We start from the raw sequence: 21,938 nt of genomic DNA, 5'->3' as shown, positions 1-21,938 counted from the left end.
TCTGATTAGTCAATGGCATCATCTACTGTACCAGTCTGATATGTCTGAGTAACAACCGCATATCCATTATTCACTCTAGCTCCATGTTTGATTTTTTACGGGGGTGAAAAGTAGGCTCTGAGGGACAGAACGTCTCTCTAAGAGAGAAACAATTTGGCATAAAAGCGAATAAGCAAAGCCACATGCACACACAGGCACGCCAAACTTGGACAGTGCAGGGTCAGAGGTGAAAGGTGAGTGCTGATTGCAGGGCTGCAGGGCAGGGGTCAGAGGTAAGATGTGATGTAATACTTGTGCAGGGTGAGTGTGTTGCTCAGACAGCAGAGAGAAGTCCATGGTCTGGCATTTGAGACGTGCCGAGTGCGGTGTCTCCTCTGAGTCAGTAAAGAAACGCAGAACGCTGGCGGAGTGACGACGTGTGAAACTCTCCCGCTGAACGCCATGATAGCAGGAGGCAACACACAACCAGAGGTTAGCACACGCGCACACATACACATGCACACACACACAAACTCTCCCATTCATAGGAGCATACTTGTACCACCCTCAAACACACATATACAGTACACACAAACTGCCATACATACATGCAAACAAATGTAAACAGACTGTCTTAACATTTAGTATGAAGGTGAAAAAACAGCAAGTTAGGTTGTGAGTGGCAGGTCAAGTGAGTGAGCTTTACCTTGTCTAGGGGGTGTGGCTTGTCACTGCTGCGCTCTAATAGGCCGTTTCCAGAGTCTGTGCTGATTAGGGAGCCCCGCGAGTCAGTGTATCGTACAGAGCTCATGTTAGCAATGTGAGGAGAGGCTGAAAACCACAAAACGCATCCATAATCACAATTCACACTACAGTTTGACAAATATATTTCACATTTCCATCAGCGGTTTGTTTAAAATAAATTCAATTTAATCAAACCAAACAATTATCCATAAATGCCTTGACAACAAAAGCTTGATATTCTACACAATTTATTTAATCGTAAGAGTATTTGCGTTGGTGATTGATATGAGGCTAGTGAGGGCTCTCACCTGTTCCTGAAATCACTCCAAACAATTCTTTATGCAGACTGCTGTCCACAACACTGCACATATTTTTGGTAGGTGTCATTAGAACAGGATCATCACGGCCATTCTGAAAACCGGAAATGAAAAAGAAATCTCTGAAGAGCAAGCCAAAAACCTGTATTTTGGTCATCCCAATAATCTTTAATGGGGTAGTTAACATTAAATAATTTTGGAAAGTTGACATGTCCTGCCGTGTGACATGCTATAGTCCATCTAAAACATCTTAACAATTTTTAGGCACTTCTAGGAATATTTACACTTTTAAAATTCAGTTGTCACACCACAGGACCATTTAAAATAAACTATTAAAGGCAAATAGCTGATTAAAAATAGGAAAACACTTCTCAGTGATCTGTAACAGAACCTAAGATTAGCACTTTCTTTATTCATTTAAATAAAATAACATATAATGTGAATATTGCTATAAAAAAATAAAATAATGGCCACATTAAAGGGAAAGTTCACCCAAAAATGGAAATTCTCTCATCATTTACTCACCCTCATGCCATCCCAGATGTGTAAGACTGTCTTTTTTCTGCTGAACACAAATTAAGATTTTTAGAAGAATATTTCAGCTCTATAATTCCATACAGTGCAAGTGAATGGTGGCCAGAATGTCCAAAAAGCACATCAAGGCTGCATAAAAGTAATCCATACAGATATTAAAATCCATGGTTAAATTCATGTCTTCAAAAGCTATATTATAGGCGTTACTATAAATTCTTCTCCCTGCCCAGTAGGTGGCGGTATGCATGAAGAATGCGAATCGAGAGAAGTGGAGATTTATATTAAAAAAGGACTTAAATATTGTTCTGTTTCTCACCCACACCTATCATATCACTTCTGAAGACATGGATTTAACCACTGGAGTCATATAGACTACTTTTATGCTGCCTTTATGTGCTTTTTGGAGCTTCAAAGTTTTGGCCACCATTCACTTGCATTATATGGACCTACAGAGCTGAGACATTCTTCTAAAAATCTTCGTCTGTGTTCTGCAGAAAAAAAAGAAAGTCATTCACATCTGGGATGGCATGATTCATGTTTGGGTGAACTATTCTTTTAAGTATCAACTTCCCATATTTCACAATACATTGCGCTAGTATACAGTATGATAGTTCATCTGTACATCTCTTCTTTGCATTTGCTGCATCTTTCCTCTGAGAATAACATAAGTAAGAATTAGGTCTGGGTAAAAAAAAGAAGGTTTCATTATTTAAGATAATTACGATCATCCATTACCAATGCCTAAAATTCCAAGATCAAACATTTAATCAATGCCTTTTTTTCAATTGCAGAGTGAAGATTTTTGCTAAACAGGCCTCCCATTCTGCAGATGTCGCATTGTGCAGAGTTTCTGCTGAACTTTCCTAAATCCCACAATCATTTTGAATTGAATTCATATTATTAGTCGAATATACACAAATTAAATTTTCGTTTGGCTATGCAGGCTCAAACCAACCAAGAGGACAAGCTTACACTGTTAATCTGGCTGGTAACAGGTGACACATCTTTAATGTCGAGTCTGTGGACGTTTTCTAGCAAAAGACTGAACAGAGGCAAGTACAGTGTAGCCAAGCGAGCCTGTTGACCCTGAAAAACACAAAACATGCACATTAACATATGTTTATATGCTGATGCTGTTAGTTTCTTCAGCTGTGGCATAGCCAAAAAAGTATGAAACAGTCCACAGCAAAGATCTCAGTCAGCTGCAGCCACAGTTGGCTAGCTTCTGTGAAGACATTTACATTTATGCTCTTAACTTCTTAATTGACAGTTTCTTACCAAAATGATTTCCAAAACAGTGCAGGCTCACCTTGGAGGCGTAGCGATCATCAAAGGCGTGTTTGATCATCAGGTTCTTCAGCACCTGTACAGCAATCTGACGGATGTCTCGAAACTCCTGCAGAGCTCCACTCACTTCCCTTAACAACAGTCCCACCAGGAAGTGATTCTTACAGAAGTCATCAGTGAGGGAGTAGTCCAACTGAAGATCTGAGAGAGAGAGAAACTAATAGAGCTCCATTCAACCAACAATAAACAAGGTGTTTGTATTTTTCACTAATAAAGTCATGTTCTCACCTTGAAAGCGCTGGATACGGCCCTTACCGAACGGCATGGGCAGATTGAGTGGAATGTAGTGCTCATGATTACAAACCACCTTAAGAAACTCAAACTTGAATTCATACAGAGTCTGAGCGAGAGAAACAGAAGCGGCACAATGAAAAAAAAAAAAATCACAACAAAATCTCAAAATAAATCGAAATATAGGATGGAATTACTTTGGAGTCTCCAGGCATAAAGCAGTTGATGTAGTTGTTGATCTGTTTGAAGACAAACCCTCTGTCCATAAAGGTAAAACAGCGCTGGAGAGAAAATAAAAAAGAGCTGAGTCAATATAAAACTTATATAGAAATTGTGGCTCATACTGAAGGTCAATAACCAATTATAAATCTATACTATCCCACCACATTTTCTGATCAAGAAATGTATATTCAGTATAACCAGGGATCAAAAAAATGATTAAGTACAACTGATATCAGGGGTTCAACTGGATGTCTTGAGCTGTCAGTCAGGGGCAGGGCTCAGCTCACCTTGATAAACATAGCAAGGCTGTGATTGGCATTTCGTGCTGCGTCCAGGTTGTCTTTGTATTTCTGTGTGATATGTGGCATCAGCATGGTCACTAAGGTCTCCACCGAGTGGTAGAATGAAGTGGAGAAACGCTGGCTCCTGGACACCTGAAGATGGCAGGAGTCAGTTGTCAGATCATGGGGTCAATTACATAGAGTTAATTATAAAAACTTTTTTAAATTGACCAATTTTAGCCATAAGAGTTCAACAATAATTGTTCAGTCATGAAACTCTACATGGCCTGAGCTGAAAGTTCCCTTAAACATGTTATCTGTTAAACCAATCGGCTTGCATGATGCATCTTATACTGTAGGTCCTTTGACATGTAATCTGTTAGCCAATCAAAATGCAGGTAAGCCGGTTTCTGAAACCATATACAGATCTGCTTCAGAGGTATTATATGTATGTCTTATATGCTCAACACAGCATGTCTGCGTTTGTTCTTGCAGAATGATGGGCCCTATTTTAGGCGTGTTAGTGCTAAGTGCAGTGCTATGCCATAAGTCATACACGCAAAATCAATGAGCACGGCCATGAAGTTTTGGTATTTTCGTGCAAGCATGCGCTAAGTCTATGCGCAAGTTGTTTTGGCGAAATAGCGCATGCATAGCGCTAATGGGCTGGCACAAGGGCAATTTAACTGATGTTTTTGTCTGGCACCGTCTGCGTCCTATTATATAGTCCATTCCTTCAAGCACCAACGATTTAAACAAAGACAGCACATTCATAAGAAGTTGGTAGTGTAAATGGACTGTATGCAATGCATTAGAAGAATAGAAATATGGACTTGCGTTCTTTTGTGCATTAAATCCCTGTGACCCCTGACATGCTCCTTTAATACACATGTAAAATGTGGTTCTCGTCAGGATTTGGATTTACAATCCATTACATTATAGAGAATGTATGTATTATTAATCATATTTATCTACTGACACACAAATTATGGCTAGTATTAACAGTGATTGTATCGGAACACACTTCACTTCTACCGGGCGATTTTGAAAAATTCAACTCATTTGTTGAAACACGAAAAAATTTAACCAAAAAATATTTCTACATTTAAATTACAGTTCAAACAAAACAAAATATAATGAAAATAACAGTGGTAAAAAAAAAAAAAAATCATACCAAATCCAAACATTTTACTCTGTCCAAATACTTCCACCTGTCCCTCTTACAGTGACTTAAAAATCACTCTACAACAACATGTGGAAAATACCAAATACCAACTGAAATAAGTAAAAAGACACAGGGATGTACACCTACACTCACCTTGGCCTTGCCCATCTCAATTAGGTACTGAGCCATAGACTTGACCAAAACCTCAAAGAAATACCAGGAGTACTACAGGAGAAAGATAACAGGAGCAGATTCAAGTTAATATATCTCTATAACAATGGAACAGAGGATATACATGGAAGTAAATGATTCAATGCCAGAATAAACTAGAACTATTTAAGTAGTATTTAAAGTGTGGTTTATCCCGTTGTGTAAAATCTCATGCAGTCTTTACACCTTCAGTAGTTTGTTGCTGGTGAGGAAGTCAGTGGAGGGTTTCAGGATGTTGGTCATGGCTTTGGCCAGCTCCTCATGGATGGTTTTACCACTGGTTAAGTTTGTCTCAGCCTTTAATACATACTGTGCACACAAGCACACACAAACACAAGAAATGTCAATTGACGTGATGACAATATGAGAATAACTTATTTTATATGACACATTGGGACACATCTTCGGCATAGATGAAATTACTGTGACATCACACCGCAGGCAACCACGCTTCCGGGCTCTTTTGGGAAGCAGCTTTCAATGCTGGATATGATCAGCGTTACGATTTTAACCTTGTGCAACCCCGCATACACACGTGTGGACGTTGTGTTTTGGCTTCACTATAGGCTACGCATAATTTAAATTCATTTAAACCGACTGATCTCAGTTCAGAACACTCTGTTCTGTCAGTAAAGGGTTAAACTTTCGACATACTGAGTCATGTGAATAAACAACAGGACGCACACCACAGCGGAGTTTGGCTTTGGGAGAAATGGCAACAAAACTACATCTGGTAAGAAACCTAATTAAGTTTTTACATTGAAGCCTGTTGGAGTCAAACGATTACAGTCTCTAGTTTAATTCGATATGCCACTTTTTACATTTGAGCGATTTATCATGAAATGCTATGCTGCTAAACACAATGTACACTATTGTGTACTTTAGCACATTTTTTTTTTTCTTAGAAATCCTTTACATTATCATACTGAGAATCAGTGGGTTCATCCACAAGCTGAAAAATGTTGCTTCCAGAGGCTTTATATGGAGCTAGGATGAAAATAAGGAGCATTTCAAACTGTTCTGAGACCAGTGTAGACAGACAGCACACTGGAGGTTATGTCATTCACTAAATAGGGAGCAAGGGAGCGTCCTATAGCTTAAATGAATTCAATCCTAAAAGCTGACCAAAAGTTCAGTTTCAGGCTGCAGATGATGTTTGGACCACTCAACATGTTTAGCAGACATGGTACAATGGTAATCTGTAAATAGATTCAGAATTTATAATGTATAATTTTATTTTAACATGGTTGGCAGTGATTGGATGATGCTGGCCATTACAATAAATCAGAATGAATTATGCTTATTTCTGATGTAATGTATGTAACTTCTCAAAAACATTAATAACCAACACTCCTGAAAACATAATAAACAATTTGATTAAAAAAAAAAATCTGACTTTCTATAGCTAATAATAATATTTCTATTATTGAAAATTTCACAACTTAGTCCTGATGTCCACATATGTTGCCATCAATTTTTAGGAAAACTGTTTGCTCTTGAATTTTTTTTCTTGTTTATTTGGTGCTACTAGTTACAAATCAAAAAGGGAAATGGATATGAACACAGCAGTTACGCTCTGGTCTCAGGAGGTTAAAAATCTTTTAAGCATTTTAAATTGCAATGTTTATGTTAATAAAAATGATTATAAAGGAATATCTATGGTTTATAGTAAAGAGATTTATGTAGGCATGCAATGTGCATCTTTACTTCTTAAACTGTTGGTCCATATCCAGTAAATAATAATATCTGACTTATGCAATAGGCTATTCAAACTTAATAACGATGTTATTTAGAAGTATTACATTATTTTCGTTCGCATATTCTTTCACAAACATTATGCAATGCTATGGCGGAGGCAGGGTCCCATTCGTTCCGTTAGATCTTACATGGCTGTCTTAAGATCATATTTAGATCATATTTGGCCTAATTTCTCTGTCACAGTTATTACATTTTGGAAATTGAAAACGGCCATTTGCGCTCAGAGTTTGTGCGATTACTTTGTGAAAAATTCAAATCTACCAACAGCAGATGCATAGTCAGTGAACTATCATAATTTATGTCAAATCCTGGGTTTGTCCTGATCCACTGATTTTGAAGTCCAAACCTTCAAAAATCTTTTGGAAATGGTGTGTTTCAACCCAACAAATAGCACTTTTGGGCATTTTCAGCTCAACTGGAGTGAAGCGCCCATTGAACACAGTTCTTTTCTGGGCTGCTATAAGAACTCAGAAGTGCTGGCATCTAGTGTTTGCTTGTAAACAGTAACTTCATCTATTTACAGTAATGAAAACAAGATACAGTATAAGCAATGATCAATATTTCTACCACAGCTGTTCATGTGTTCAACTAATAGTGTTATAAACACTTTAGAGCAACATAATGCAGCTCACCTTTACATAGGAACGCAAGTAATGCTCCAAACCCTCTTCATGACACTGAGCAACGATATGGATCATCACCCTGACAGAGAAGAGAAGGATTTCAAACAAAAGTAGCAGCAGGACAGGTACATGTTGACAGATAATGAACTTTGCCAATAACTAAGGGGAAAAAGTCAATCGGTTGAACGTTTTTAAATCAATACATTAAATGTAACATCTCATGCAAAAAAAATATAACCAACTAGTCAGTAATTAAACACAATGTGGTTCATTGAGGGTGAAGTGCACAGAACAGTTCTTGTGTTTTTTTGAGAAGGACATGAATGAAAGTAATGACTTATTTTTCACTAAGTGATTCAGATGTTTATTCAGTAAGCACTCTGGTGGATTCAGGGAATGATTTGTGACAATTAATCAAACTTTTTGTCCGATTCATTAGAAGAACTGGCTCCCACAATAGAGAACTATTCGCATTCATTCGACACCAAAAATAATGACTTGGTCGACCCCTAGTAACAAACACATCATGACAAATGAACAACACGCACCTGGTGACGTTGACGGCAACATCATCCTGACCGGAGATAGTGAGCACACGAAACAGTTGGTTCAGAATGGTGGGAAGGAACTTAACCATCACATGAGCCTCCATGGCATGCAGACTCTGAGAGAGTGAGTGTGTGTGTGTGTGTGTGTGTGTGTGTGTGAGAGAGAGAGAGAGAGAGAGAGCAAGTGAGAGAGAGAGACATTAAGAGATTCATTTGGTTGCTTGGTTACATATAATGTGTTTTTCTGTTGATGCAGACAAATGTGGAGTCTACATGGAACCCTGTCAACACCTCTCCAATCAAATCACACCAGAACATGAAATCTGGTTGAGCATCACTGTGAACCAGCTTTACAAATTCTTCATACATCCTCTAATAAGAGAGAGACAAAGACAGACAGGAAGTACCTTCAGGTATTTGATCAGCTCTCTTCCTGATTGGCCAGTGGGTTCAATACTCTGACAGTGATGAAAGAAGTTGTGCAGATGTTGATCCTGATGAGTAACAAAAACACCAATCAGGGAAAAGAAAAGCCAACTTATAAGAATTGTAAAGTGAACACTTAAAATCACCACAATTTTTTTTTTTTTTTAAATCTCACAGCTGTGTCAAAATACTGTGTGTGTGTGTGTGTGTGTGTGTGTGTGTGTATTTTATACCTGAGTGTAGACAGTGGACACCAGTTGTGTGGAGATTTTGAGCAGTGACCTCCCTCCATCCACCCACTTTACCTCTTGAACTGTGTGCTGCTCAAACACACACACAGCCTCAGTTTAAGCAAGTAGACTGAGTTTCCATGACTACTGATGCCTAGCTATACACTTCGAGCCATGGCTATTGGTTTAGATTTAAAATGGTTCATCCATTCATGATCAATTACTTACCATCGTGTCATTCCAATCCTGTATATTTTCCTTTTTACGTTGACCACAAAAGGAGATGTTAGAATGTCAAGATCCAAAACTGACAAAAAGCACCATGAAAGTAGCTTTTATGACTCGTGCACTGGTGTTTGAAATCATATAACTTTGTATGAGGTTCAGACAGAAGTCGCTATTCACTGAAAACCTCCCCCTTTTGCTGTAGCTCTCAAATCTCATTTGTTTGATTTGAATATTTGTGTATTCAAACTTGGCAACTTGAGATTTTTGCAATCATAGCTGACAAACCTTGTGTGACACATCTTGATGTGCCATTCTTGAAAATATAAGATTGGAAAGCTTCGTTGGAATAGATTTTAAGCAAATATCAAGTTACATTTTGGTCTGATGCTCACAGACAGCCAGCATATGACTTCAGAAGATTTGGAACACAGTGCACGAGTCACTACTTTCATGGTGCTTTTTTGGTACTTGGGCATTCTGCTAAACATCTCTTATTTATTGTTCTATAATGAAAGTCATACAGGTTTGGGACGACATGTGGGTGAGTAAATGATTATATATATTTGTGTGAACTGTTCCTTTAAGTTTCATTTTAAAACTTTGACCAGACCTTGGTTAACCTGGTCTGCTCTCTCACCTTGCTGCTGCTGTCCTGGTAACTCAGGTAACCTCCCGGAAGGTTTGCAGCCACTGCAATCTGCTGTTCATTCACAATCACTCTGCCATCCTTCAACAGGGGCAGCCATGCGTAGCCCACTGTGCGCACGCGCACACACACACACACCACAGAAACGGTTATGAAACAGTTATTCACATGAAACAGGGGTCTCATAAAATGGGTGGGACTTAGCAGCTCAGACGTTGTTTGTAATTGGTCATGCATGATGTGTCTAAATAATAATTCCCCTATTTTAAATTTAATGTGTATTCACTGCACATTAAAATATCTCAGTGTCATGATTTACTGTAGGTGTAATTTATTATCCAGACTGCAGCTGACGCAGCACACTGATGGCATTGTCAAGTTTTCCCTAGCAGGATAAGGAATGTTTTAACAGAGATTGTTGGGGCAGATCCATTGGTATTCCAATTCTTGGAAATACTCTTTTGCGCGCACACACACACACACACACACACACACACACACACACACACACACACACACACACACACACACACACACACACACAGTCCTAAAAGTTGAATGCAGTTAAATGGAGGACTCGGCTTTCTAGGCAGATAAGAAATTCTCCCAGGAAAAGTAATTTGTGTTATTAGCCAACTCCATTTACCACACAATGACACACATTTACATACATGTTACTTACACGTACTGTATACACACGATATTTTTTACAAAACACTTGATTTCAGAAGGTTGTGTGTCACACCTTGGGTCTCGACCTGTTCTCGTCTCTTAGTACTGGCTTTACTGTTGTTGTCACAGCTGATGTGATAGAGAGTGAAGAGCAGATGATGTCTGTCTGTCAGCTGAGCTGGCAACTCAATCTTAAACTGATAAAAAAAAGAAAGAAAAAAAGACAACATTAACACAAACACACACCAACACTAGCACAAATCCACCTTTTTCCTGAACGCAGAAGTGTTCATAACGGACGCCTGTTTTTGTTTTCTGGTATCCAGTGCTTTCACTCGCATGGACATATGTTCTTAGCAGATAATGTGATGTTTAACATACCTTTTTTGCTGTAATTACCCCCACAGCACTATTAGTAAGGTTTAAGTACCCCTTCATCGACACAAAACTAAAAATATGTACAAAGGCTAAATATAATTTAACGTTATCATGAATTTTGTAATTGGAAGTTGCCAACAAAAAAAAACTAACCCAGGCCATATAAGCTGTGAAACTACTGGAACAGACTAATGCTGTTTAATTAAACAGGGGACCTTATAACTTGGTGCAAACTATTGGTACAAATGTTTATTTTTTACATGCATAATTTGTACTTTTTACAAGTATTTATATGTAGAACCATTGATAAAATGGTACTGTCTCTTTAAGACTTCCAGCTGTTCAGTGTTTTGTTTTGTTAGCACATATTAATACACGTCTTCTTTATCATAATAAAATGTCTTTTTTTTTTTATGTTTTGTTAAACAACTGACTGTGAAGAACAGAAAGGATATTTTTAAGAGACATTGTCAATGACAAAATCTCTGAACACCTATTAAATGGAGTCAAACCAAACTCTCAACATGCAGTAAAAGGATCTCTGTTCTGAACTTCGCATATTAAAAAAAATCGATCTTGGGATTTTAAGAATAGATATTGAGATCGTTCAAATAAAGATCATGATTAATCTGAAAAATCTATATTTTTACACAGCCATGATCCCTATTATTTCAAAACAAAATCCAATTATTTCACATACTCCCTGGAACCTGCTTATGTACCCCCTGTTGGGAATCAGTGCTTCTGAGAGTCGCAATGTGTTTTTTGACAGTGCCTCACCCGTCAAAGTTTAAGGAGTGGGTGTATGATGTTAAGCTATGAACTGAGATTAGTTATGTTGATATCATTAACAACAGCACAAGTTGAGCCTGAACTCATTTTTCCTCCAACTAACACTTAAATTGGCTATCGTTCTCCTTCTGGAACGCTCATATTGAAGTTTCTTACGGAGATCGGTACTAGAAAATAGTCCATTGGCCATAAGAATAATCATGGCGGCGCCCAGAAGTTAGTCAGGAAAACTGTGGATGTAGGCGGTTTGATGATCAGCACTGACAACACACACACACAGACATATAGAGCTGTTATTGTCCCACCTCTTCATAAAACTCTGGGTTCTGCTGATGGTGTAAGACAGCAGCAAATGCTCTCTTGCAGAACAGAGGCCCTCCTGGACGCCCATATATACACTGATGAAAAAGAGAGCATTAACAATACTGATCACTGGGGTAAATCAACATTTATTAACAGATGCTAAAATCTGTTGAACAAATCTATGAGCTGTGTTCAAAGCCACTGTAGAATGCTGATCAATGCACACTTGTGACTGCACATCAGTTTAATTCTGTTTTAAAGGAATAGTTCACCCAAAAATTTTAATTCTCTCATCATTTACTCACCCTCATGCCATCTCAGATGTGTATGACTTTCATTCTTTCTAAGAATATTTCAGATCTGTAGGTCTATCTATTCAATGCCAGTGAATGGGTGCCAAAATTTTGAAGCTCCCAAAAGCATATGGATTACTTTTATGCTGCCTTTATATGACACCAATGGTTAAATCCATATCTTCGGAAGCAAAATGATAGGTGTGGGTGAGTCCTTTTTAACTATAAATTATCCTACCTGCCCAGTGGGTGGTGATATGCACAAAGAATGTGAATCACCAAAGACAACAGAAGTTGTGCAAGTGAAAAACGAGATTGACAGTAAAAAAGGACTTAATATTGATCTGTTTCTCACCCACACCTATCATATCACTTCTGAAGACATGGATTTAACCACTGGAGTTCTATGGATTACTTTTATGCTGCCTTTATGTGCTTAAAAATTTTGGTCACCATTCACTTGCATTGTATTGTAACTACAGATCTGTGATTTTCTTCTAAAAACATTTGTTTGTGTTTAGCAGAAGAAAGAAAGTCACACACTTCTGGGATGGCATGAGGGTGAGTAAATGATTGATGATTTTCATTAGTGGGTGAAATATCACTTTATTGTAACTAAGTAGTAAGTAGTGTATATAACTACAGTATCACCCACAGTAACACTAATGAACTATATTTGTTATTATATGAAAAAAAAAATTGTCCACAAAAGTGACCTAAATCTGATAAAACCACCCTATGGCGTCATTAGAGGATGTCATCAATTCATAAATAATGCTTTTTATTTATTCTTAAAATGCAAGAAGTTTGTGCGTGTGTCTGTGCGCATTTGAATGACATTACCTTCAGTGGGAGAGCGTCCTCTTCATCTGAGTCTCTGAATTCCACACACAGAGCAATGTTTCTGGCCTGAAAACACAAGAGGAAAACATAACATACAACCAAATTACCCTTTGCTAATTGACCATGTCTTAAAAACGCTAATGACCAATCTCAGTTTGGCAACTGTTGCCATCCTCTTTTTTTTATGAAAGTCCTGTGTGTTTGGACACTTAAGCTGAACTGTACAGAAATGATCCAGATAACATGGTAAAACTTTGTTGCTGGGTCATTTATAATACTATGGCACATGATGTGGATGTACATTTGAAACAGATTTTTCTTGTATGTTTTACTGAAATTCATGTAACCTTCCATGTCATATTGGAAAAACCTTTTGGCAGCAATAACAGATATTTTCCTGAGATAATTCCTTAGCTTAAGTTTTCATGTTTGACAGGAACGCGTGTATGTTTTAATGCGTAACATCAAAATCGACATGTTTCTGGTGTTGTTTTACCTTGGCGAAGGTTTTCTGGCTGTCATATTTGAGATGTCGTGGATAAACATACAGGTGGTTGTTGTAAATTGTGAAAGGTTGAGAGCATTTAGCGATAGACGGCACAAACTCCTCCACCTCAAACACCACCCTCCCCCTGTCCAGACCATCAGTCTGACGGAGAGGAAGATAGGAGGCCGTGACACAGTCTATACACACAGGAAAGAGATAGAAGAACAGCTAATCCGTAAGAGGAAGGTGGCCCACCTGAACCAATCAAGACTTCAAAAATGTCTGTTCTGTAGCAGGATGACAAGAAATATTTGTGTATAAACACTAATTTAAGTCTTACTGGTCATATCTGGTGCGACGTTATCAACCGTAACATCCAAATTACCCAGAATCACAGGCAACTTGGTCATTTTTTCTAGCCTAGGAGAGCAAAAAAAAAAATAAAAAAATCACAAAGGAGGAAAAATAAACAAGTGTTGAAATTGTTGAATGACTATTCTATTCTAAAAACATGTTTTTTTTTTTCTTTTTAGCTCAATTATAGCTTGTAGTAAATCTTCCAGCAGCTCATACAAACACTGAACACCTTAAAGCAAAATATTACACAAGAAAACACAAAAAGAGTGTTATTATTGGAGTGTTTGATGATGTGACTGACTTCCTGAAGTCTGCGAGCAGTTTGAACATGTCCTCATTGGACAGTTTGTTACTGTCCTGTCTGTAGAGTGCTGAGAATCGAGCGCTCTTGTCCACTGTCCCAGAGGCATCTTTAAACAGAGGCCTGAGAAACAGACACAGAGAAAAAGAGGGCAGCTGAACAAAGCTTTCCTGCTGCTGTGTTATACCACTTTCCAATTGGGCGATAGAGATAACAGCTCGCACGTACACATGCTTCCTGTTGAGCAACATCTGTAATGTCCCATTTAAAAGAAAAACAAAACTACAACCAACACCCTTTTTCCAGTACAACAGTTGTACAATTATTTGCCTGAACATACTGATTCTCTTCATACTGGATTTGGGGTGAATTAATGAAATAGCTATGCTGTGTACATTTTCTATTCATCATGGCAGCAGTTATTAACCAAAAGATGATCAAATGAGTGTTATAAGTGAGTGAATCTCATAAAGAAATGTCCACCTCACACTCTACCCCAATATAAAAAAATAATAAGAACAAGAAACTATATACAATGCATTTTTGTAAATGTGTGAATTTGAAATCTCTCACCTAGCGGCCCATGCGAATGGCATGCGGTATTGACCCAGTCTGCTACAGGCCATCTTAGCATTCTTCAGAACCTTCTGGGCAGCCTGAGGAGAGAGGGAAAAAAATACTGAGAAAATAGAGTATTAAGATATTCTAGCTCTGTTATTTGGTTTGCAAAGTGTGCAATCTAAAACCGTCTTGAAATTCTTTTATATCATTTGTACATCTAAATTATATTACTATAACATACCCAGAATGAAAAGAGCATGAGCAGGTCTCTAGGTGGAATGGGGCGAGTATATCTGATATAGATACATGAGAGCTTTAAAAAACACTCGCCAACATCTGGTTTTACGCACTTTTTTTTTTTTTCCAGAGGTCTAAATGTGATATCACACACACACACACACACACACACACACACACACACACACACACACAGAGCAGCTGTACCTTAGCAGAGTCAGAGTTCTTCATGTATGGCTCAGCACAATGTGCTATTCCACCCTGTAAAACCTTCTCTATCCGTGCAACCAAGAAGATGTCAGGATGTGGACAGGTCACGGAAAACACTCCCTACACACACACAAACACATTTAAGAAAACTTTAACATCTGTAAGAATGTCCTACAGAGGCCTCTTTAATTAGTTTTTATTTGAAACTATTATTTATTTATTTTTTTTACTTTCTGAGGAGCTGTTACATAATAAAGGAATATATACAACTTAAATACAATGTTAAAAATATATTATACAACTTAATACAAAATACTTAAATAAACAAAACTTAGGCTTTATTGACAGCATCTGAGGACTGATTACCACAGAACATATGTACAGTAATACGCTTTCAAGAAGTCTCTGAGGCAAGGCAAAAAAATGTTTAAAGCACAGGAATTGTTCAGTCAAATATTTCTGATATCTGAGCTGCAAAGGTGTCTAAATAGTCCTTTTAGCAGTGAGGAACTTCTGGTTATGCATTACCAATGGATAGTTGGTGTAGTTTTCTCTATGTAAACAGTGCTTTACAGATAGGTCCATCACGTGTCAAGTGAAAGTAACCAGGCTACTTCATATATCGCCGGTCATTAACAGGTTGGGTAAGTTACTTAAAGATAGTAATCTGATTACAATTTGAGAGAAAGTGGACAAATGACTAAATACTTCTCAAAAAATTGTAATCAGATTACTTGACAGATTACTTCATGAGAAAGTAATCCCATTACTAATTACTTTATTTCCTAAAACACTTTTCACAGAAAGGTTTTTGATGTTCCGCTCAATTCATTTAAAATAATATCTATATTTCCTCCTTGTTCATTGTTTGTCCCTTCAGATGTCACAGAAACACAAACAGGCATACACAATTCATTTTTTAAATGTATTCTAAACAAATATGATTTTAGAAATGTGTAACCCTAGTAATGTACTTAAAAGTAATGACCTTAAATGATTTAAACTGTAATGTGTTACACTACTTATAACATTAAAAGTAATTAGATTACAGTAACAAATTACTGACATGAGTAAGTACATTTACATGGGCAGTTACAATCGAGCTATAATCAAGTTTTTGCATTGTCGAGCTAGAGTCTTCATTTTTCTGTCCAAGTATACATATCACTATGCGTTATCAAACAGGTGAAGAAAGGACTTCACCTGAGGAAGTGACGTAGACATTTTGCGGCTGACCTTTTGCGCCACTGTAGCACATAGAATATGTCAGCGAACTAGCTTCTTAATAGCAAGATGCACACAACAGACACATTAACATGTAAAACTTTACAGCCACGTGCAGTTGTTACTTTCTTAAAGCATTGATTTTGGTGAAGATCAGATGTACGTTATCCATTGTGCTTATGGTGATTTCCGAAGGCAGAAGACAATGCTATTTGCTATGCGATTGTTCTAACTGCAGTATATGAGCTCTGCTATGCTTCACTTGCATCCTTATAAACTCTGTGTTAAGCGTAATAATAACAATTAGACTGAGGAGAGGCTGAAATAGACGATTAAGAAAATATATGGTTTGTCTATGTTTTCCACTGGTATTTTTTGTCTGAGTAATTGAAACAGTTCTGTATCTGTACCGGTCATTTGCTTAAGGCTACCTATTTAATAAAAATCATGCTTTCTGCCTCATTCTATGAAAGGAATCCACATTAAATCAGTAAAAGAAGCCGTTATAACCACTCAATGTTAACTGAAAGTATTATACAGTGTATGCAGTAGATAATGTGTAATTTGTAATGTTTACATTCTGCATTCATGGCACTAATGCTAGCATGCTAACCTTGGCCATGGTATGCATCTGTTACTCTCTTTTATTGTATTTTATGATGGAATGTGTGAAAATAGTCCATGTAAGATCATGAAAAAGTTTTTTTTAAAGAAAGACATTTGATTCTACTGCAAAGATGGTTGTTGGGTGATTTACATTTACATGTATGATATGAGTGTTACTATGGCAGACGAGGATTTGGCAATGAGCAGAATAGAGACAAAAGAATAGTAATTAGAGGCACATTAATGTGCCACAGGAGTGAATGGTTTATAGACTGCCGATCCGTCCAAAAATGAAAATTTCTAGCGGTCCGATTGATGTGTATACTTGCTGGATGGACCTGATCTACAATCATCTGTTAGTCCGATTTTGCAAAAAACAGACTGCTACGATTTCAGTCGGACTAACATGTTTACTTGAAATTTTAAAAAGCCAAATCATTGCTTTAGTATGAATGAAATCAAACTTTTAAAGTGCATGTAAACGCACTCAGTAAGACTGGATGTAACTGGACAAGAGATTGGACATAATTGTGCACAAGACTGATAATGTGTATTGGTTATCCTTTCCAGGCAGTTGCATATTTTAACATTTTATCTGCGGTGCTGCCCTTTTACCCGCTTGGTTTTCTTTGCTAATGTATTACTGTAAAAGTGTTTCCGTTTGTTTACGCATACACTGAGTGAAAAAAAATTTCTTTGGTGACCGACAGCAGGCCACAAGTGTTGTCAACAGAACTTAGAGTTCTTGTTTGTATGCACAGTATGTGTGCATGAGTGTGTCCTTACCTGTCGTGGATACTGTATGGCGTACTCTGGCAGGTTGTTAGTTGTAGGTTGCGCCCCTTGCGGGCCATCCGGTGCGCTGGTGCTGATGTGAGTGCCTGATGCGGGCAGCAAAACTTTTACAGATGGGTGGTTCATATCCACATGGAAGTCTGAGGAGATCTTCCGACCACTCTGAATATCAAACAATGACAGAGAGACAAAGAACGGCTCCACCTGAAACACAAACATAGAAACTCTCAGATGAAACAGGAAATGAGGTAAGGATGGTTTAGACCAGTGGTTCTCTGATAGGGTTGTAAACAGCAGGAAAAGACATTGCTAAATTCAATGAATTTAAGTGCAAATAACCATAGTTAGTATAAAAAAAGAAATTAGGGATACACCAATATGAAAATTTTTGGCCATGGAAATGTCAGCCACGTAATGGAAAAATTAGAAAATTTAAACAAAGGAACAAGACCCTTTTAAAATTTTGTATTATATTAGTTTAATGGATTATGCCATCCAGACAGCTAGAGGGCGCAGCATGCTCACACAGTGCTGACTGAAGCGCTGAATGCAGAAACGCAGCCTTTTAAGATTTAGTAATCGTGCAAGAGCATATTGCAGTATCAATCTTAATTCAATCAATCATGCAGCATTAATGGATATTATACAGATGTCTCAGAAATCAAAGTTTCAAGCATTTTGGATAGTTTCCCTCATCCTGTAGCACAGAGTCGGTGCCAGGATGAAATATGTGGGGGGGGATTTGGAATTTCAGAGGCGGCCACATTTTAAGAATGATAAACCGTTATCACTTTTAGGAGTAAAGAGCAGACCTCCTTTTGTGAATGTCCCTAAAGTGCAGCTTCCACGTGTCTCCTTATTTTGAGCTCCGCAAAAAAGGCGAACCTCGTTATATTCATTCAATTAATGCTTGTGATTAGCAGGACCATACACAGGGCCTCCGCTGTCTTCACTGATCCTGGAAACTTTTATCTTGACCGACAGAGCAATTTGTGAAAACGAAATATAAAAAATGCACACCTGATGAAAGAAGCAGTGATTGTGTAAAATAAATAGATTGTTCTACACAAAATGATTGCAAAACAATATGTAATTACGTAATTAATTAGGTTAAATGTGAATGAATATTTCCAGTGAGGAAAATTACAAATGTTTAAAAAGTTACACACAAATAAAATGAAGTTACACTGACGAGCAGCACTATATGGTCAAAATTCAAAACCTTGTACACGCACAGCAACTCTCTGAGGTAGCACTTAAAGCACAGCCTTGCGCATTTATGTTACAGTAAGGGCAGTTTTGGGAAGCGCACATAAAAAATAACAAACGTCTATAAAATTGCTCATAGAAAACGCTCTTAACCGCTAAGATCAATCAGTCCAGAGCCTTTTGCAATACAGTTTTGCAGGGAGTCAAAATTCAAAACGCACCATAACTATCTAATCCATCACAGCAGTCAATTTTCATACCCACATATCAGACTAACAAGAAATAATGCTATACAACTGCTATGACCTATAGTCCTTACCTTTTTATGTATTCCTATCGTTACTTGAACACTAATTCCATGCGTCTCGCTTTGAGAATCTCCATAAATTTTTAGTAAAAGTTGTTACATTTGCCTCTTTATCTATTGAAATCAGAAATTAGACACCAATGACAGCATCAGGATCTTTCCATTTTGAGTGAACAGGTCTTATAATCATATTTTAGGCAGCCTTTGGACAACAATTCCCATTTAGCTCTGAAATGAATGTCGCCTCTTTTCCTCTTAATGAAGAAAAGCGGTTAATATTAGGCGTTTTATTTTAATATTCTTTTGTCATTTTTTCTTTTTCCCCTTCTGTTAAAATAGACTAAAATTAAATTAGATAAACAAACAAACTAAAAATCAGGAAAATAAAAAACAAAGAGGATTGGTACTTCGTACATTTTAGGCTAAATATAATATAATTAACTTACACAGCTTCTGCTGGTGTGAACTTCGCTACAGAGTGATAAAGAGCTCAAGTTCAAACACTCTATTTCTTTATTGTTTTTAAGGGAAAGAAACTGCATGTTAGTGTATGAAGACTGAATGCACATGGGGCACATCTTATTTTGTGATTTGATTATATTAACCCTTTGTACTGTACGGTGCTTTTATCATCCGTTCTCCTTTTTATTTCTTTGCTTCTATTAAAGAGACTTTTTCATGGGCAGACCATTAATTTGAAGTGGGGTTTGAAGTTCGTTGTATATTCGCCTACGATGCGTAAGGGACTGTCTGAAAAGTCCACCCATTGCACTAAAATGTCAGTGGTTGAAATGTGGACGAAGTGGGGGGGGGGGCACGGCCCGTAGCACCGACACTGCTGTAGACTATAGGTAAGTGCCGCTTTCACAACTGTCACATCTGTAATGCTGTTTTTTCCTCATTATCGTGAGAATGAGACAGAATAAAAATCAAATACTACATATTCTTAGAAGCGCCAACTCTTCTACATATTGTGGCTATTATTATTTCTGGATTGTGCATTTAAATTATTAGAGTTTTTAGAAAGTGTTTTACTAATTATCTGTAAACAATATTAAGAAAAAACAATTTTGTCAATAATTGGCCAATAACAATTGGCTGCTGATACATTGGTACATCCCTAAATCAAACAGCAAGATACATTTTTTAAGGGACAATGCTTCCCGTAACTTTTGTTGCTGCCATTGAAGGCAGTGCTTCCAATCAAACTCTACAGTATCGGTCACACATTCTTATGTTGCTTAAGTCAGTATGGACAGGTTACATGACATTCCCTCACCCTCAAAATGTAAAAGAAAACACAACCTAGACTACATTAAATATGTGTAGAATTTTGGTATTTTGTTGGATTGCCACTTGTCCAGGTCCTGAAGCAAAACCCGTTGAGAAGCACGGTCTCAGATATTAAGGCAGCTGGAATTATTTTCATTAGAATATCATATGTAATTAGCAAAGGTAACTAATGATCGTATTAATCAAAGATTATAATTAGTAATGTGTGGTAGAGTACATTAGTGGTGGGTCCCTCTTCGTTTTCCGCCACACAGCTCTGAAGGTTGAAGGACAAGTCATTACAGTTCACCAAGATCCGCTTCCCAAACTTATCCTCAAATGGTTTCACATCTGGCTCGATCCCAGAGAAATCCAGTTTCTGCTCAAGAGTGAAAGGTGAGATAAATGTTGAGTTCATGAGATTCATAAATGGCAATATTTGAGCCCACTACCAGTCAAAAGTTTGATCACGATTGATTAAATTTAGTTGAGAGTGTGCAGAGCTATAATCATAGCAAAGGGTGGCTGCTTTGAAGAAACTAAAATATAAGATAGTTTTCATTTATTTAAAATTGTGTGACCTCTACACAATTCCCCTACTTCCATTTCATAGTTTTGATGACGTTAATATTATTCTAAAAAGTGAAAATTTTTAGAAACAAAAAATAAGTAGATGTTTTCCAAACTTTTGACTAGTACTGTACTTGTAAACATGAGCAAATCACTTTATTACGCTCTTAATACCAAAAAAAACCAAAAAACAATCTTTATAAAAGGTTCTTTTACATCTGTTTTAGTGATGTACCTGTATGTCTGGGTCTAGCGTAAAGAGTTTCAGCCGTGTCTCATTTCTCATCTTGCTCTCGATGTCTCTAGCACTCTGGAGAGAGACAGATTCAGATTTAGAACAGCCTCGTACCAGATCAAAAGGAGAGATGTCAATGAAAACAGACTCCAACACTTCAAATCCAGTGTCCATAATTGGTTCATGGTGGCATTGACAGCCAATCCTGTGTATTCTGATGAAATATGGTAAATCTCGCAAATATTCCTTTATATTATATTAGATGTGCAGATTTTTAAGAGTTTATTGATTGACTTTTTCCTTGTCTGCAGCAAGGAATTCCAATATAAAGTGATCAGTCACATTGCAGGTGATTCACTCAAAAATGGTCTCTTCCTGTCTAAGTGGGCGGCTCTTGGCCAGAGTAAGCTGCAAAGGAGATCAAGCTTTATGTCAATAGTCAAAAGTCTAGCTACTGTGATCATTTCTGTGTTCAGTCACTGTATATGTCCAGTACATCTCACACTTTTTGTTCCTGGACTCAAACGTGACCTACCTGAAAACTGTCCATACTGCCAGAGGAGTGATCACTCTTCCCCTGCTCTTCATCTACAAATAAAAATGGACAGCGAGAGAGAGAATGTCATTACTCCACACACTGAAAACACACACACTTCACACATTACCTCAAGAGACAAAAATCTATGTCATTGTATGTACAAGCACTTCCATGTGAGAAGGTCAGTGTGGTGCATGTGGTAGACTCAGCAATGTGTTTTGCTTCATAAATGTGAACAGAAAAACTTTATATAATCATT

At 37.5% G+C, this 21,938-nt stretch overlaps 1 protein-coding gene across 1 annotated transcript in view; it reads right to left on the bottom strand.

The window, feature by feature from the left end:
* LOC127447283 (dedicator of cytokinesis protein 9-like) overlaps positions 1 to 21,938 on the bottom strand; it is a 151,923-nt gene that overhangs the window by 40,796 nt on the left and 89,189 nt on the right. Inside the window, exons 9-34 of the mRNA XM_051709060.1 lie at positions 21,677 to 21,729; positions 21,142 to 21,216; positions 20,575 to 20,715; positions 17,540 to 17,752; positions 14,921 to 15,043; positions 14,489 to 14,571; positions 13,916 to 14,038; positions 13,598 to 13,677; positions 13,267 to 13,454; positions 12,771 to 12,836; positions 11,637 to 11,729; positions 10,235 to 10,358; positions 9,481 to 9,599; positions 8,619 to 8,705; positions 8,367 to 8,453; positions 7,960 to 8,075; positions 7,421 to 7,490; positions 5,217 to 5,339; positions 4,974 to 5,045; positions 3,662 to 3,808; positions 3,350 to 3,433; positions 3,150 to 3,261; positions 2,884 to 3,062; positions 2,547 to 2,660; positions 1,032 to 1,134; positions 686 to 810 (exon numbers count right to left, since the gene is read on the bottom strand). Coding sequence (XP_051565020.1) covers positions 686 to 810; positions 1,032 to 1,134; positions 2,547 to 2,660; positions 2,884 to 3,062; positions 3,150 to 3,261; positions 3,350 to 3,433; positions 3,662 to 3,808; positions 4,974 to 5,045; positions 5,217 to 5,339; positions 7,421 to 7,490; positions 7,960 to 8,075; positions 8,367 to 8,453; positions 8,619 to 8,705; positions 9,481 to 9,599; positions 10,235 to 10,358; positions 11,637 to 11,729; positions 12,771 to 12,836; positions 13,267 to 13,454; positions 13,598 to 13,677; positions 13,916 to 14,038; positions 14,489 to 14,571; positions 14,921 to 15,043; positions 17,540 to 17,752; positions 20,575 to 20,715; positions 21,142 to 21,216; positions 21,677 to 21,729 — 2,900 coding nt within the window. The remainder of the gene's footprint in view (positions 1 to 685; positions 811 to 1,031; positions 1,135 to 2,546; positions 2,661 to 2,883; positions 3,063 to 3,149; positions 3,262 to 3,349; positions 3,434 to 3,661; positions 3,809 to 4,973; positions 5,046 to 5,216; positions 5,340 to 7,420; positions 7,491 to 7,959; positions 8,076 to 8,366; positions 8,454 to 8,618; positions 8,706 to 9,480; positions 9,600 to 10,234; positions 10,359 to 11,636; positions 11,730 to 12,770; positions 12,837 to 13,266; positions 13,455 to 13,597; positions 13,678 to 13,915; positions 14,039 to 14,488; positions 14,572 to 14,920; positions 15,044 to 17,539; positions 17,753 to 20,574; positions 20,716 to 21,141; positions 21,217 to 21,676; positions 21,730 to 21,938) is intronic.

The sequence above is a fragment of the Myxocyprinus asiaticus genome, chromosome 10 (assembly GCF_019703515.2).
Source record: "Myxocyprinus asiaticus isolate MX2 ecotype Aquarium Trade chromosome 10, UBuf_Myxa_2, whole genome shotgun sequence".
Lineage (NCBI taxonomy): Eukaryota > Metazoa > Chordata > Actinopteri > Cypriniformes > Catostomidae > Myxocyprinus > Myxocyprinus asiaticus.
The sequence above is the reverse complement of the archived record's forward strand: the minus strand, read 5'-3'. Positions and strand labels throughout refer to the sequence as shown.